Source organism: Empidonax traillii, unplaced genomic scaffold (genome assembly GCF_003031625.1).
Source record: "Empidonax traillii isolate 1590-97213 ecotype Southwest subspecies unplaced genomic scaffold, ASM303162v1 scaffold257:size1394852, whole genome shotgun sequence".
Taxonomy (NCBI): Eukaryota; Metazoa; Chordata; class Aves; order Passeriformes; family Tyrannidae; genus Empidonax; species Empidonax traillii.
In genome coordinates, this window is record NW_020955450.1 from 735555 (window position 1) to 749753 (window position 14199).

At 40.4% G+C, this 14199-nt stretch overlaps 1 protein-coding gene across 2 annotated transcripts; it reads right to left on the minus strand.

Moving 5' to 3' along the window:
* Nucleotides 1-167: 167 nt before the first annotated feature.
* MTERF3 (mitochondrial transcription termination factor 3) lies at nt 168-14124 on the minus strand. Of its 2 annotated transcripts, none has more exons than XM_027889271.1 (8): nt 14101-14124; nt 13179-13530; nt 11312-11464; nt 10187-10376; nt 6927-7074; nt 5640-5711; nt 2726-2887; nt 168-420 (listed from the first exon to the last, which is right to left on the minus strand). In XM_027889271.1, the coding sequence occupies exons 2-8, from the start codon at nt 13507-13509 to the stop codon at nt 226-228; spliced, it is 1251 nt and encodes a 416-aa protein (XP_027745072.1). In that variant the 5' UTR covers nt 13510-13530; nt 14101-14124; the 3' UTR covers nt 168-225. The 2 variants fall into 2 exon arrangements, with proteins under 2 accessions (XP_027745072.1, XP_027745071.1); XM_027889270.1 differs by having other exon boundaries at nt 14001-14115.
* Nucleotides 14125-14199: the final 75 nt, after the last annotated feature.

Sequence of the window (14199 nt, forward strand, 5' to 3'; positions counted from 1 at the left end):
AAGGATTGCATTAATAGCAACTCATGGAATGAGTATTCACTCAATCTTTCTTAAAAAAAAATTAAGTTACTATAAATATTACTGTGAGCCTTTAAATCCTACAAATGTTTCATAAGCAATGACGTCTTAAACGAATAATAAAAACGTTTAAAGACCTTAAGGGAGAGTGGTTCCATAAAGTATGTTTATTTCATAACTTTATTCTTTTATATTTTACATGAGTTACTAGAGTGTTTTTAAGAAATTTTCGAAGTCCTGTATAGAAGCTTTGGCAATCTCTGTACAAAACACCTCATCAGGCAGGGATACCAGCTGGTCCAAAGAGATGTAGCTGGGTTGTGCTGGGTCATACTGGGCTCTTCCCAAGAATGCAAGAAACATGTGCCTCTCTCTGATTCTTAATAGCTTTGAGTTGAAAACCTAAGAAAGAAACAAAGGGAAGAAATTTTTAGGCTATCTAAATTTCAGACTACAAGGCATCTAAAACAAGAGTATTTTTTAGACCAACTGAAGATCTAAGAAGAAAACAAAAAATTGTCATGTTTTCTTCTAATTTATGTCATACACCAGGTAGGTTACATTTATATATAAATTATCTAAACTCTAAACGCTTCAACACAATATGCTGACCAACATACACAAAGACAATCAGGCAGAGATACAACTTTCAAGCACATTAGGTTTTTTGTTTATATACAACAACTATATTATTTTTGTGTAATCACAGCCAAGAAAGTGGAGAAGAGATATTGAGAAATAGGGAGCATTTTCCCAATACTATCAGAAGCATTTATTGTTACAGACAGATTCAGATGAGCATTATTACAAGGAAGAAATGAACAGGTGACCACAAACAAATGGGGAATGAACAATTGGCACAGTGGCAAGGGAAAAGGTGAGCGGCTGGGACTGCTGTCATAACATGGCTAAAACATAACAGCATAAACATAACAGCTAAAACATAACACAGCAGTGTGGCAGTTCAAAACAACCACTTGTCTTCTGGTGCACTGCAGTACCTACCATTGAAAATTCCTGCCACAATACAAATCTAGACAGTGAAAGGTGAGAACAATGATAAGGGAAACATGAAAGAAATCAGCTGAACATCTAAAGACAGAGGGAAGTGGAGAAGATGAGATGCACAGTTAAGTCTTAAAGGCAGAGATTTAACTCTGCATTTCTGAGCAGTACAACTGGAGAGAGAGCAGCTAGAGAGAAGATGGTGAGAATACAAGTGCTACAGTAAGCAGAGATTTTACTAAAAAAAGAGAGACTACAGTGATGAAAAAAGGATTTCATGAGGATGCAAACTAATTGAACTAGGAGAGAAACAAAACTATTGTTCCTCCTCTGCCTCCCTTGAATTTTAAGAGGGAGTCAGAAGACAGAAGAAAAAAAAATGTACCACCATTTGTGGAGTTAGCAGACAGAAGAAATGGTTACAAGAGCAGCTGTAATATCAGAGAGCATTGGATGAAAAAAAATCCTGTACACTTCTTATTTTCAGCATTACTGTCATTTAGGATAGAAGCAAATACAGATGGAGACAAATACGCATTTGTGAATGCACAAATTAAAGGCCAGACCATATAGAGACTAACTTGCACTAACTATATCCTGAAATTTGCAGTTTTTGAGGATGAAAGGGAAGAACAGGGAAGAGAGGAAGTGACTGTGCCAAGAACAAGGAATAGAGGTCTCCGCTTACCCTTCCAAAGAAAAGGAAGAAAAGTAATGACGTGAACCCCAAAGCTAACAATAAGACAACTGAGAAGGAAGCGAGAAAGTCCTGTGGTCACTTATATATCAAGGAGGGCAAAAGTGACACAGATTGGAGTTATTGCAAGCATCCTCATTAAGTAAAGATATATTAAATAGCAAGAGAAGCAATCAAAATCCTGGGACATAGTTTTATTTCCCCATATAATTTTGGTTTTTTATCCAGTTAGATTCTCTACTAGACTTGCTTTAGTAAGAAAATTATTTCAGTTAAGAAGCTGTAATTTGTGCTTCCACTTTTACCTTGTAAAAAGCTAGTGCAACTGCATGTCATCATTGAATGAAGTGACTACAGCTTTCAAGTTTAAATTTGAGAGGAAATAACAGTAATGAGGAGATAGAAGAAGATTAGTAATCAGGAAACCAGACTATTTTCAATCCTGTAATATTTTAGCAATTGCCACAGCAATAGGAAGTCCAATGAGAATCTGATTGCTTAATGGACAGAATTTCTCTTCTCTTTACACTCTCTTTTCAGACCCTAAAATATCTAAAATTAATTTTTTGAGTAGACAAATCTGAAAGAAATCTTTATATATAAACACGTTATCTAATGAACAGATCTTCTGCATATTCAGTCTTTCCTTGTGTCTCTTAGGTAAGATTTCAGGACAAGCAAATCCCTAAGCAGGCAGTAATCTCTCTTCATCAGAAGAGATGAGCATGACTACCTCTGTTGAAAACATAAAAATTCACAAGACTGGGGTTAGTCATGTAACACGTGCCAGTGGGGAAAAAAAAAAAAAGCAACACTTCCCCACTGGAATCCTCCATGGTCTGAATTGCCAATATAAGTTGTTGCAGTTAAGAGTAAAAGCCACAGGCAAGTTGAAGAATTCACACATGAATTCACTGCACACAGTGAGGCTCCACCTTCAGCAGCATATTAGTGAAGTGGCTGTGACAACAGCACTTACAATTTATTCCCAGATGAACAACTCACCTGAGGAAAGCGAGTAAGCATGTGGTGGGGAATGCCCATTATGTTGTGTAAGTAGTCAAATGTCTGTTTAAGCCTCTTTTTACTTGCAGTTAAAATCTTGGGGGTTTTATACACTATCTGTTGAATTTCATTACGTTGAAAACCAAGTTCAATCTGACAAACCTGAAAAAGAGCACAATTTTACCCTCACAAGTTAGTTACAGCAAACTTGGCTTATTTTAATGTGCCACTGAAATAAACTTAAGTGAAATTCTTCTACCCTTTGTCACACAGCAACAAGAATGCATCCCACAATAATATCCACCACTCCAGTTGCTCTCAAGTCAGGCAATGCAAGTTATCATTCTGGATTAAAGTGTAATTTGTTTATAGAGTATCCTCAAAGTAAAGATAACTTCTGTGAATGCTATGTGTTTTTCAGCTTGTCTGAGATATGAACAAAAACCAGTGTCTGCATATGTGTGGCAGTCACAAGCATAAAAATTCTCCCCTAAGAGTCCTTTACCAGTTTCAATACCAAGCTGTCAAAAGACTGACTTTCTTGTCGTGGAGCTGCTGAGCTCTGTAAAACACAACAATCAAACATTACTTCTTTTGCTAATGTATCCAAGTTACATTTTTATAATAGGGAGTATAATTTCAGTCCTGTAGTCTTCAACTGAAGACTGCTGAACCTGAAAGAGATGTGTAGAATATATAGTGTTATCAACTTATTTTACAGTTCAATAATGTCTAAAGTAAGATGTCTTTTTCAGAGACTGCTTTGACTTCAATTATGATTTCCCAAAAGGAAAACAAAACACATTTTTTCAATAAAATCATGAGCACTCCTCCCAAATTGCAGAATGGCAAGCAGTTCATTGAGTTGTTGAGAAAGGAATTCAGCATACAGGAGTGTCTGGAAACTCAGCTATTTCTTCTGTCCTCCAGTGACATTTACAAGCAGCTTGTTTCCAGCGGTGAAGCGGGTATGCTTGTCAGTCAACATAACCAGACTTTTAAAGCCAACCCAGGTACTGCTTTAATGGGCAAAAATGTGCTTTTTGTTTGTCCAGTTTGATGTGCCAAGACTGCAGCTCTTTTCCAGAACTGTTTGGCAAATACAAAGGGAAGGGCTTAGAATCTGAGTTTTGAAGCTACCTGAGGACTTACAGATCCTTACAGGGAATTGTTTCTAGAGGTGACTATAACCAGGTCTTTCAAATCCTGTTTTTTCCTTATCTGCTTTATAAATATTTGTGCATCAAACAAAATACCAATCAACTAAGACAGCATTCAGGCATGAAAAGAAGTGTTTCCATTTAGTGGTATCTTCCATGGATCTGAGTTGGCAGTGGTAACTTACTGCATTAAGATACACAACTGGAGTAAGACCCAACATTAAATCACTGCAGATGTAAAGCTGGGCCCACTGTAGGGGTAATTGTGACAAGAATCCTGAGCTTTTATCTTCTACTCTTTGAAATGGAACAGCTCCCTCATGCTATGACCGGTGAGCTCAAGTGTAAGTTGCTTTAACTGCCCTCAGTTTGACAGCAAGCATATTTAATATTCAGTAACTCTCTGGGCCACATATGCTAATATTCTTACTACGTAAGTCTCAGCAATATTCAACTTATTCTATATCATTCCCACAATAGGCAGTGGCAATGCAAGCTTTCAGGTTTTACTGTATTAGTTAATCTCTAATTGTGCTGGATGAAACCTTTAGAGGATGGAATAAATAATAATCCTTCACACCCTTTAGTCCATGGCTGGCATCTTTTGACAACCAGTAGTTGTTTCTAAATAACAGTCCATTCAAAATGGGGGAAATTACCTGATCACTTCTGAACTGTTGGTACATGGTTTCACTTTTCAAGTACTAACCTCCCACCACCAGTTTAGGACACACAGGTCTGAACCCAGATTCTGAATACGAAACATTCAACCTCTTGAAAGGTCAGAGCTTCTAATTACTAGCAGATTTCAATAGTGAGAACCTAAAAATCCTCTCTCTCTCTCCCCTCTCTCACACACGTTAAAAATAAATGGTATTTATATATATATATATTTGGTAGATAAAAGCCACATAGAACTGAGAATCTTAAAAACACATTCACTATAATATACTGAATCCCTAGCCTGTGGAAACCATGTTCATTAAAAAGAAAGCACTATTAATTAGAACAATCTGCTACTTTCCAGTCTCCTCCCTTACCACACACACGTTTCAGATTGCAAGATTTCTAGTGTTTAATAGTTTCAGAGCAGTGAGTCTGTCTGAAAATTATACATTTTAATTCATAGTTATGCATTATAGGATAATGGAATTTCACAAATTGTTACAATACATCATGCTGTTTGGTCTCAATGGCTTTACAGCACAATAATTAAACCAATACACAGTTACATTTTCAAAAGGGAAAGGAGTCCCTGTGGGTTTGAAGTTATTTACCCAACAGTTGTTAATAACGACCATCTGCTATCAGACAATAGGTGTCAAATGCACATTTTGGCAGACTAGCTACCTGCCAAGAGGAAAATAATCAACTGCACATTTCTTGTTCCTAAATACTCATGGACAGCCCAAGATAGAAAAAACCCACAGTAATTAAGCGGGGGGGGGGGGGAAGAAGGAGTATTTTTCTACTAATAAAAAACGTAACACTTTGTGTCAACAGATAGCAACTTTTGGCAGGAAGACACTGCAACAGAGTAGAAGACAATAAGATACTGCTCCATATATTCTATAAGCTTGCAAGCTATAGAGGAAAATAAATTTTTGAACAAAATCCTGTTATTTTATATCTCCACTAAAATTATTTAATTAAGTTCTCCCTATGCATGAATCTCCTGTAGGAATTTTATCTTCTGACAACTCTTGCACTATATGGATACACAATACACTTTTAATATTTATTCATAAACTCACCTGAAGATTTTGCTTTACAGGCTCTAATTTGCCAGTCAGTAGCCGTGGAAGACGAATTACCAGGTCCTTTGTCTACAGTTAGGGAAAACACAAAAGAAGGAGTTTAGTGAATTCATTTGTGAAAGAAAGATCTCATATACACTTTTTTTAAATTTTTTTTTTACAGCTGGAAGAGGGACGCAATTCAATTTTATTTCTACACCAAAGATGAGTTTGCATGAAGCAGCAGTATATTAAGATGCAAAAAGTTACTCAAATGGAAAAAAAATAACATAGCTGTTGTAAAGTAGATGGGAAAAGGGAGTAAAAGCATGAGTCAAAAGCATGCTCAAGAGCCCAGTCTCTCTCAGTGCTCAAGCTGTTTCTTCCTATCTTTTTTAAAAAGTTAACAACACACTACCCAGTAAGGCCATAAAAGGATTTTTCTGATCAGTGGACTTTGTCTAATTCAGGATCTGGTTAGACCACAGTATAATGGCAATACAAGAAATTACTCCACGCCCCCTAAGCCATGTAATCACTTGTAATCAACTCTTAGTACAAGGCAGCGACTAAACCCTCTTCTGGGGAAGTCTCTTACCTCAAGCATAGAAAGGCCAGCAACAGGCACTGTGACAGCTATGTGTGTTCAGCTGATAGAAGCCAGTAAAACAACCCTGATTCCACTTGCAATTTGACATTCATTGAAATCCTCACCTACTGTAGGAAATACCTAACACTGCCCATTTATTCCAGAAAAATCCAGCTACTACCTCCCCTGAAGATCCCAAAGCAGGGTGCTGAATACCTGCTGAGCACCAAGCATGGTAGACAGTCACAAGCAAACCCAGAGGTTACTCGTGGTGAACTGAGTGTATAATTTAGCATTTAGTTTGATATGATATTCACAAATTGGACAATTTTTCTATGATGAGTTAAGTATGTTGCAGTATCTTGAGGAGATGAAGAGAAGCATTTAATTTTCCCTATGTTATAAAAGGTGCTTGCTGTTTCAGTAATGAATTCAGTTCTCTAACTCACCCCAAATAATAAAATTGGACATAGGCATGCTTGCTTGAAAATAACCTGTAGCAGGTAATCTTCAAAAACTGTACTTCAGGACTTCTGAATGTTAGGTGTCCACATCACTGCCACAGACAGTTAAAACCATGTTATCCTCCTGTAACCCTCTGTGTTCTCATGGTAACATCACTGATGTTTGTGGATAACCTCCAAACACTTGAAATATTCATACTGCAAGGCCTTACAGTTGTTACTAAGAAAATAACTAAAGACTTCAGTCTTTACCTTCTTTACACTGAGACCAAGTTCATTTTTGAAGAAACCCAGTCTGTTATCCAGTCTTTCCACTGAAAACAACAGCAAATATGGAGCTCTTGAGACCATCTGAGCAATTTCTGACTTACTAAATTTTTTTGATTTTAGGTAAGCCACTCTAGAAAGAGAACAAAAACAAAATAAAATCCAGTGATGAAAATTTTATTGCCTCCATTTATTCAGTACTGCTTAAATTCCTCAGTGATATCTTATAAATGGACAGATGTTCTAGCATTAACATGCAACCCTGCCAAAAATAATTAGGGTGAAATCTGCAGTTATTGTAAAAGCAAAATACCCACCCTTCCAATTAATTAGAAGTAAAATAAACCTCAGAGCAGAATGTCAATACTGAAGACAGATTTTAATTCCTTCCAGCTGTACTTAAGCAGATAACTACATTAACCTACATTTAACTACCAGCCTGTCTCCTAGATTGCAAACACATTAATAGATCATCATAGGGTATGGACAAGAAGATATATACAGCTTTTTGCTATTTTAATGAATTCCATTTCTACTGCTGAAAGAACACTCATACATCCTTGTTTTGGCAATAGCACTGAAGTAGGAATATCCTACAATGCTATGTGTAGAGCTATTGTCCAAAAAGACATCTCTAGATCAGCTGAAATTACACTTGTTGCAATAGGTCCCTACTTTCAGTCCATGGTCCCACGATTAAGTAACAAATATCTGATCATCAGAAAGGAAAACGAGCTGACTAAAGTTTTTATGTTTAACACATCTCCCTTTCTTTCCAATTCAATACTTTTTCCAAACTTTGTTAAATTCAGTGAATGTGAAATCCTATTTCAAGTACTACTTGCAGTAGATGATTACCACAGATGATTACCAGAAAAAGGAACAAAGGACGGCAATATAGCACACAAAGTAAAAAACTGAACTACACCTTGGAGAGGTTTCCTTGAGTTGTATATGAGAGTATAAGGAAGTCTTTTCTGTCAGATGAAAGCATAAAAGAATTGTTTTATCTGGCAGTAATTTAGATACTAAATGGATTGCTGAATATTCTGCAGAAGCAGGTATTCAGCAAAAAAACAGGCTCTGTGTCAAACCACGCCTTGTGGAGAGAAAAAAAAATTACCTTCCAGTCACTAAATTCTCCCTCTTTCCACAAACCCTCAAAAATGAAGTCATCACAGGCCAAAAAATGCCCACACAGAAGATACAAGCCCTAGAGGACCAATTCCTGTTTGAGTAGGCACCCCAACAGAGAAGGAAGCAGCCTACGTTCCAGACAATGCCGATGGAATTGGCTGCAGGAGCCTCAAACACGAGGAAAGGTTAGGAGGGGGAGAAAACCAGAACACAACAATAACCACCTGTCCCTTCAAAAATTATCCTTTTATGTTTTGAATGCTGCAGCTTGGCAACACTATACTTCTTCCATTATTTTTTTCAAGGGCACAGCTGCCAATCATCCCAGAAACATGGCTAAATGAGCGGATGAAAAATTAAATCTTTTGGCTGCTCTAGCTCCACTTGTTTCCTGTTAACAAGTCATGAATATTCACACCCGAAGCATTTCTTCACATTTTGGAAAGGCAAGAAACTTAAAAGAGGGATGACAAGATTGTAATAACCTGACTCCAGAAACTGGTATATTAAAGAAACACGATTATCCAAGTTGGCCAAAGTTTGAGATACATCTGTGAGTGTTGGCACCAGGGTTAGCCCTCGTTCTAATACAGGGGTCAGCAGTTCTATGTAGCATGTTAACAGTTTTAAGTCATCATTAGCAATAACGTAAAACAAAGCATCTGGTGCAGCTGCAGTACAGACACTGATTTGCAACTGTCAAAATTGTTATGAATTATGGAATGTTTTGACTTTTACGGTGTTTATCTGAAGTCAAATGCCAAATCCATTGAAATTTGTGTTTTGTTTCCTGGCAACGTGGAAGCCATAGCAATAAAACATTCCAGAGTGATGTAACCAATACCATGTCCATCTGCACTGAACTGTTTATGCAAAGGTGATACTCAGCTTTCAAAAGACAGCTATCTGAGACACATTTACTTCACAGCCTTCACAGCACACTTGCTTTAAAGCTTGCAGGAAAGCATTCACCGGTGTCAAACTTACTGAATAACTGTAATGCAGAAAATTCAGGAGAAGTTGGATTGCTCTGTTCAGTCCCTACTTCACAAATTTGCTTTTCAGTGCCACGGGACTGTCATTGAAAAGCAAATTTGACTTCACAGAAGTGTTAGGATATTTATCATTGCAAAAAAAAAAAATAAAACTCTTTTCAGAAGAGTATAAACAACTCTGATATCTAGACTCAAACCTACTGCTGAAAAATTACACACATTCTTTTTGGGTATTGTTTCTGAAAGGCCACTTACTGAACAGGAGGTTTGAAGAACCGAGAAGAAAGAAGTCAGGTCTATGTTATCCAAGAGTCTACTCATGTGCCTGTTTCCAAATAGCTGTACTTTCAGATTTCTGCCTTGGACAGCTACTACATGCAAGAGCCAAGCAGACACTTTCTTTTCTGGAATTTTTAAATACTTACAAGTTTTGAGTTCATTAAAAAATGCATCTACATTTACATACACGAGTTCTTCTGAAATAAACTGCTGAATTTGAAGTAATGTTAAGAATAAAAGTCCATTTTAAGGTCTGAAAAACAGTGTAGAGCCATACAGGTGTGAATGAAAACACACACACAAATCAGTTCACTGTAGTCTTGTGTTCAGTCTGAGCTGGACAACAGGAAAAAAGTGTCACCAAAACCTTCTGCTGCTATTAGATGTCATCACAGAAGAGATCTGGTCTGCTTCTTTTACTGCAGAATTCACAAGGCAGATGTATCATCTAGAAGAGCTGTTTCAAATCATGACTGAAGAGGTTAATATTTTTCTACAGAAGCCTCAGGGACTGATATTTTGGAATCCAAGCTGACACAAGTAAATCAAGTGGCCTAGGAGGGAAGGCTGCTTCCTCTGTAGCAGAGAGATAGGGATGGGCAGTTAAAATTTCTTAATGGTCAGTTTTCAGGCAGATCAAGGTGTTGACTCAACTTATGATATCACCGCATGTTAGTGCCAACAGATGGGAAGGCACAAGAACACGGAGCCAGGGATTGAGTCAGAAAGGAAGCAGGAGGCAACACATGATCATTCAGACATGATTAAGCCAAATGGGAAAGTAGATCTTCAAGCCAAGGGGCTTAAAATCCTGCTGCTATTTGAAAGTCTTACCTGGTTTCTAAATCTTCCAGATCTTCCCCAAGGATGTATGGATTTTTGGTCAGAAATAGTCCCAGCTGATTGTCTTCTACACCCACATCCTTAAGAAACAGAAGTATTTTTCTTATATCTTTTTCAAAGTCCAAGGTCAGTAAGAGCTGACCTGCCTTTTGACGTTTTTCCACTTGGGATAGGTCAACTCCTACAACAAACAAAATTAAAAATTGTTTTAAATAAACTCAGACCCTACTTTCTGTAAATGTTTCATAAAGGCATGTTGGAATTTATAGGACTTTTTTTGCACTGATTTGGCATACTTTAACTGTTCAACACAGCAAGGTCGTAACACCTTGTATGTTGTGGAAAGATTCCAGATAAAACAAGCAGTCATTTTAGACACTTTTGCTGAGTTTATTTTTTGAAGGAAGACATTTGCAGTGAATCCTGCACGTGCAATATGCTCTTGTTGCAAAGAAGTATGTGTGCAAGAAATTCCCAACTCCATTATACAAGGGAAGGGAACAATTGTGCAGTGAAGTGCCTTTGTATACTGACTCACACATGCTATTGCATGGGGCCAGATTCCCCCCTCTCAAATACTTATTGCTCCAACCTTCTTCTAGTGTTCCTTCTATGTCTGGGCAACAAGGCCAGCAACCTTGAACTCAGGTATACCTGCAGTCCTAAGTGCTTTTTGATGCTTTTTCATCCTTCACTCTTGCTTCTAGTTTACTGTGCCCCACTTCTAAGGTTCTGAACAGCAACTACTCTCCTTTCTTCCAAGGATGGAGAACTGCATTTTATTTTGCAGCAAATTAAAGCAACCTTAGCCAGTCCCCCAAAAAATCGACCAATTAAGTTACACAGTTTTTCCCACCTCCAGAAGCTGTGAGAGATGCCTCCTTTTGGAACCCAAAGCACTAAGGGACTAAAACTAGCCAGCTTTGTTTTCAAGAAATATGGCAGTACTAGTGAGTGACACAGTCCCTTTCTTTTTCCATTTACCCTGGATAATATTCTGCTGCTTTTTGCCACTGGTCACCATTCCTGCTTTCAAGTTTACAAGGGAACCAGTAAAACACAAGAATCTTCAAAGCTCCAGACACAGGCAAACCACACAAACAAAATCACACATACCTAGGTGGACAAGCTTTGCAAGGGTTTCTGAATGATCAACATAATCTCGGAGAGTGGTAGACCGAGGGGGAAGAATTGGTTCTGCAATGATCTGTGCAGCTTCTTCCTCAGAAATCTCTTCCAAGGCAGATGAAGGTGGGATGTCATCCCAATCTAAGAAACAAATTTAGATGACCCAAATGCATTTTGTGAAAGACAAAGCTGCTCCTATCAAATGCTTTACAGATCTCCTAAAATCCAGTTCCAAATGCAGGAACACTGTGCATAAGATGAACATTCAACCTATTATTTGAAAACATACTCTACTCCCAGTTTTTGCCTCTTTTCCATCTCCTTGTCACTGCTCATCAGCTCTTGCTCATGTGTCCAAATCAGTGTAGTACCCAGCCAGCCTGCCTTCAGTCTGCTGCCTTGATCACTGCAGATCACATCACTTTCTTGAAAAAGGATCTTCTTCCATGTCTTCACAAGTGCATTCTTGCCTGATCATATCCAGAAAAAAGGCTACTGCAAAGATTATTTTTCATAACCTAACAAGCCCACTACTTTATGCCTCTTTTGAATCTGATGCCTGAAATATACTGGAAGTTAAAACAACTGCATTTCACAGCCAACTCCAACCAAGCTATCGAGTTTTATCCATTGCAGAATGGCTGCTGAGTGCCACCACCATTGAAAGCAAAAGAAATCAAGCTCCATTTCCTACTAAGGTTTCAAAGACAACATCATTATGCTTGTTTCCCCTTAAGTGTTCCAAGTCACAGAGCTCAGTGTCCTTTAAAAAATACTTCTCTAAATGGATCTATTCTTCCACTGACAGGAGCTCACAGCAGCTAGATTTACTGTTTCCAGGCTGGCTGCTAGCATCCTCCTCAATTATCAGATTGATTATTGATCAACAGCCCTGATTATACTCTTCAGGAAGGGGATTTTCTCTCCCCTGTACTTTTTGCACAATGTCATCCTAGAGACTAGGGTAACACTCTTCCATGTCAAGAAAACAAAGACCCACCAAAACTACCAAGACAGATTCCACATTAGGTAGCATGATCTTAATGTTTCAGGAAGAGCTGCACATTGTATTTATCTTCTTTCATCTCCTTTCCTCGGGAGACAGTTGGACGAGCATTTCTCATCAGAGTAGTGCTTAAAGCAGGCTTCACACTGCTGCCTCCTGTTGTTCATTCCTGATCATTCAAACGGCTGTATTGCATTCGATTCCCGGTCGGGGCCCCTCCCCGGGCAGATGGAGCTCGTTAGCCCTGTAAGGCAATCCATCTACGTCCTGAGGACCTCGCTGCCACCGTCCAAGCATGCTTGGCCCCGGCAGATGAACCTCAGGATTAAAGGGTGGGCTCAGTTCCGCGCACACTGTGTCTCACCTAAAAAAATCCAATGCGCAGGCTGGAAGGTGGAAAGACCTTCCCCGGTTCTTCGTTCGCGAAGAGACTGGCCATTTATTATCACGCTTCAGGCGTGGACTCTCCCAGCCTTGCTCAAAAAGAAACACCCCAAAATACCCAAACCGATCCCCTTAGTTTGTATCAGCACATCTGTGAGGGAAAGGCAAATGATCACTGCTGCAGGTAGATTTATCAAAAGAAAAACCCTTCAAATGGCAGCTCCAGACCTACATTTTTACCCAAAACATTTCGTCTTCATCTCAAAGGTATTCTTTAGATGCCACCGTGACCACAAGAATATCTGCATTAACTACGAGGCTAAAACCAAGTGAAAGTCAGGAACTCTAGATAAGTGTTTTAGATAAACGGCCCCCCAAAAAATAACCCAGCTGGGGTTAAACCACAACATACTGAAAGCATGATTTGAAGATTCGGGAGAAATTATATCCCTTAACGCCTCTTACCTTCATCCAGTATTTTTGCATTCAGATGAGGTAATGTTTCTACCTTTGCTTGTTCCTCTCTTACTGGTGAAGGCAAGTTACTTTCCACAGAAGAGAAAGATCCATCCTTGGCATTGTCGGGCGCGGAATAGCTTCCTACAGACACATGCCTGCACGCCTGCAGTCTCCACAGCACACCGTCCTTCCCGGCGGGCAGCAGAGCCAGAGGGGCGAACTCACGGCAGGTCCGTGCGGGGCTCCCGCAGCTCCTCAGCCTTCGAGCAAACCCGGCAGCGCGGGGCGTGTTCAGCAGGCAACACCAGCGGGAGGCCTGCCGGGCCCACAGAGCCATCTCCCACCTCAACACAGCATCCTGCCGGGAGAAAAAGGGCTGAGGAGCGGCACAGGCGCTGCCTGCCTGGCAGCAGAGCCCGGAGCGCGAATCCCCTTGACGCTACAGCGATGGCTCTCTACAAAGCACCAAGGCGATGCTTTCAGGCTTTAAACGCGTGGCAAACGGAGGAAGCCAAACTGGGGAGAGGAGCCGGGTCTGAAGGCCACTGCCCGCCATCCTGTACGACAGCTGTCCCTTCGGGAGGCCGGGGGAGGCCGTTTAGGCCAGGGCCTGAACCCTTCCCCGCGGGACGGGGCCCTCTGCGCGGGGCAGTCACCGCACACCCGCCACAGGGCGGGAGAGGCTGGGCCGGGCGCGCCGCGCTCACCGCCCCTCGCAGGCCTCCCCATGCCGGCAGCCCCTGAGTGTGCCGGAGAACGTGGAAACCTCCGGGAGACCATCGGGACACCCCCGAGACAGGACGCCCGCAAAACCCGCCACCACCTCACCTGCCCCACTCGGCGCGGCCCGACCACGTGTGTGCCCCGCCCCCAGCCCAACCCGGGCGAGACCATCCGGGAGGAAAGGAGGGGAGCCAGGGGAACTCACAGACAGCAGAGTGCTTCCCGCCGCTTGCTCAAAGGGAGCGATGTGGCTCCACCTCCCCCTCTCCGGCGCTGCCTTCGTCCTTCCCTCGCCGCGTGGGCG

What these genes read in the sequence shown, in the direction of transcription:
- MTERF3 (XM_027889270.1), bottom strand. Translation starts at nt 14,066, where the DNA reads ATGGTCTCGCCCGGGTTGGGCTGGGGGCGGGGCACACACGTGGTCGGG. An exon ending in TTGGTCTCAGTGTAAAGAAG is followed by an intron (nt 5,712 to 6,926) that starts GTAAAGACTGAA and finishes CCCTAACTGTAG; the next exon opens with ACAAAGGACCTGGTAATTCG. An exon ending in TGCTTACTCGCTTTCCTCAG is followed by an intron (nt 421 to 2,725) that starts GTGAGTTGTTCA and finishes TTTCTTTCTTAG; the next exon opens with GTTTTCAACTCAAAGCTATT.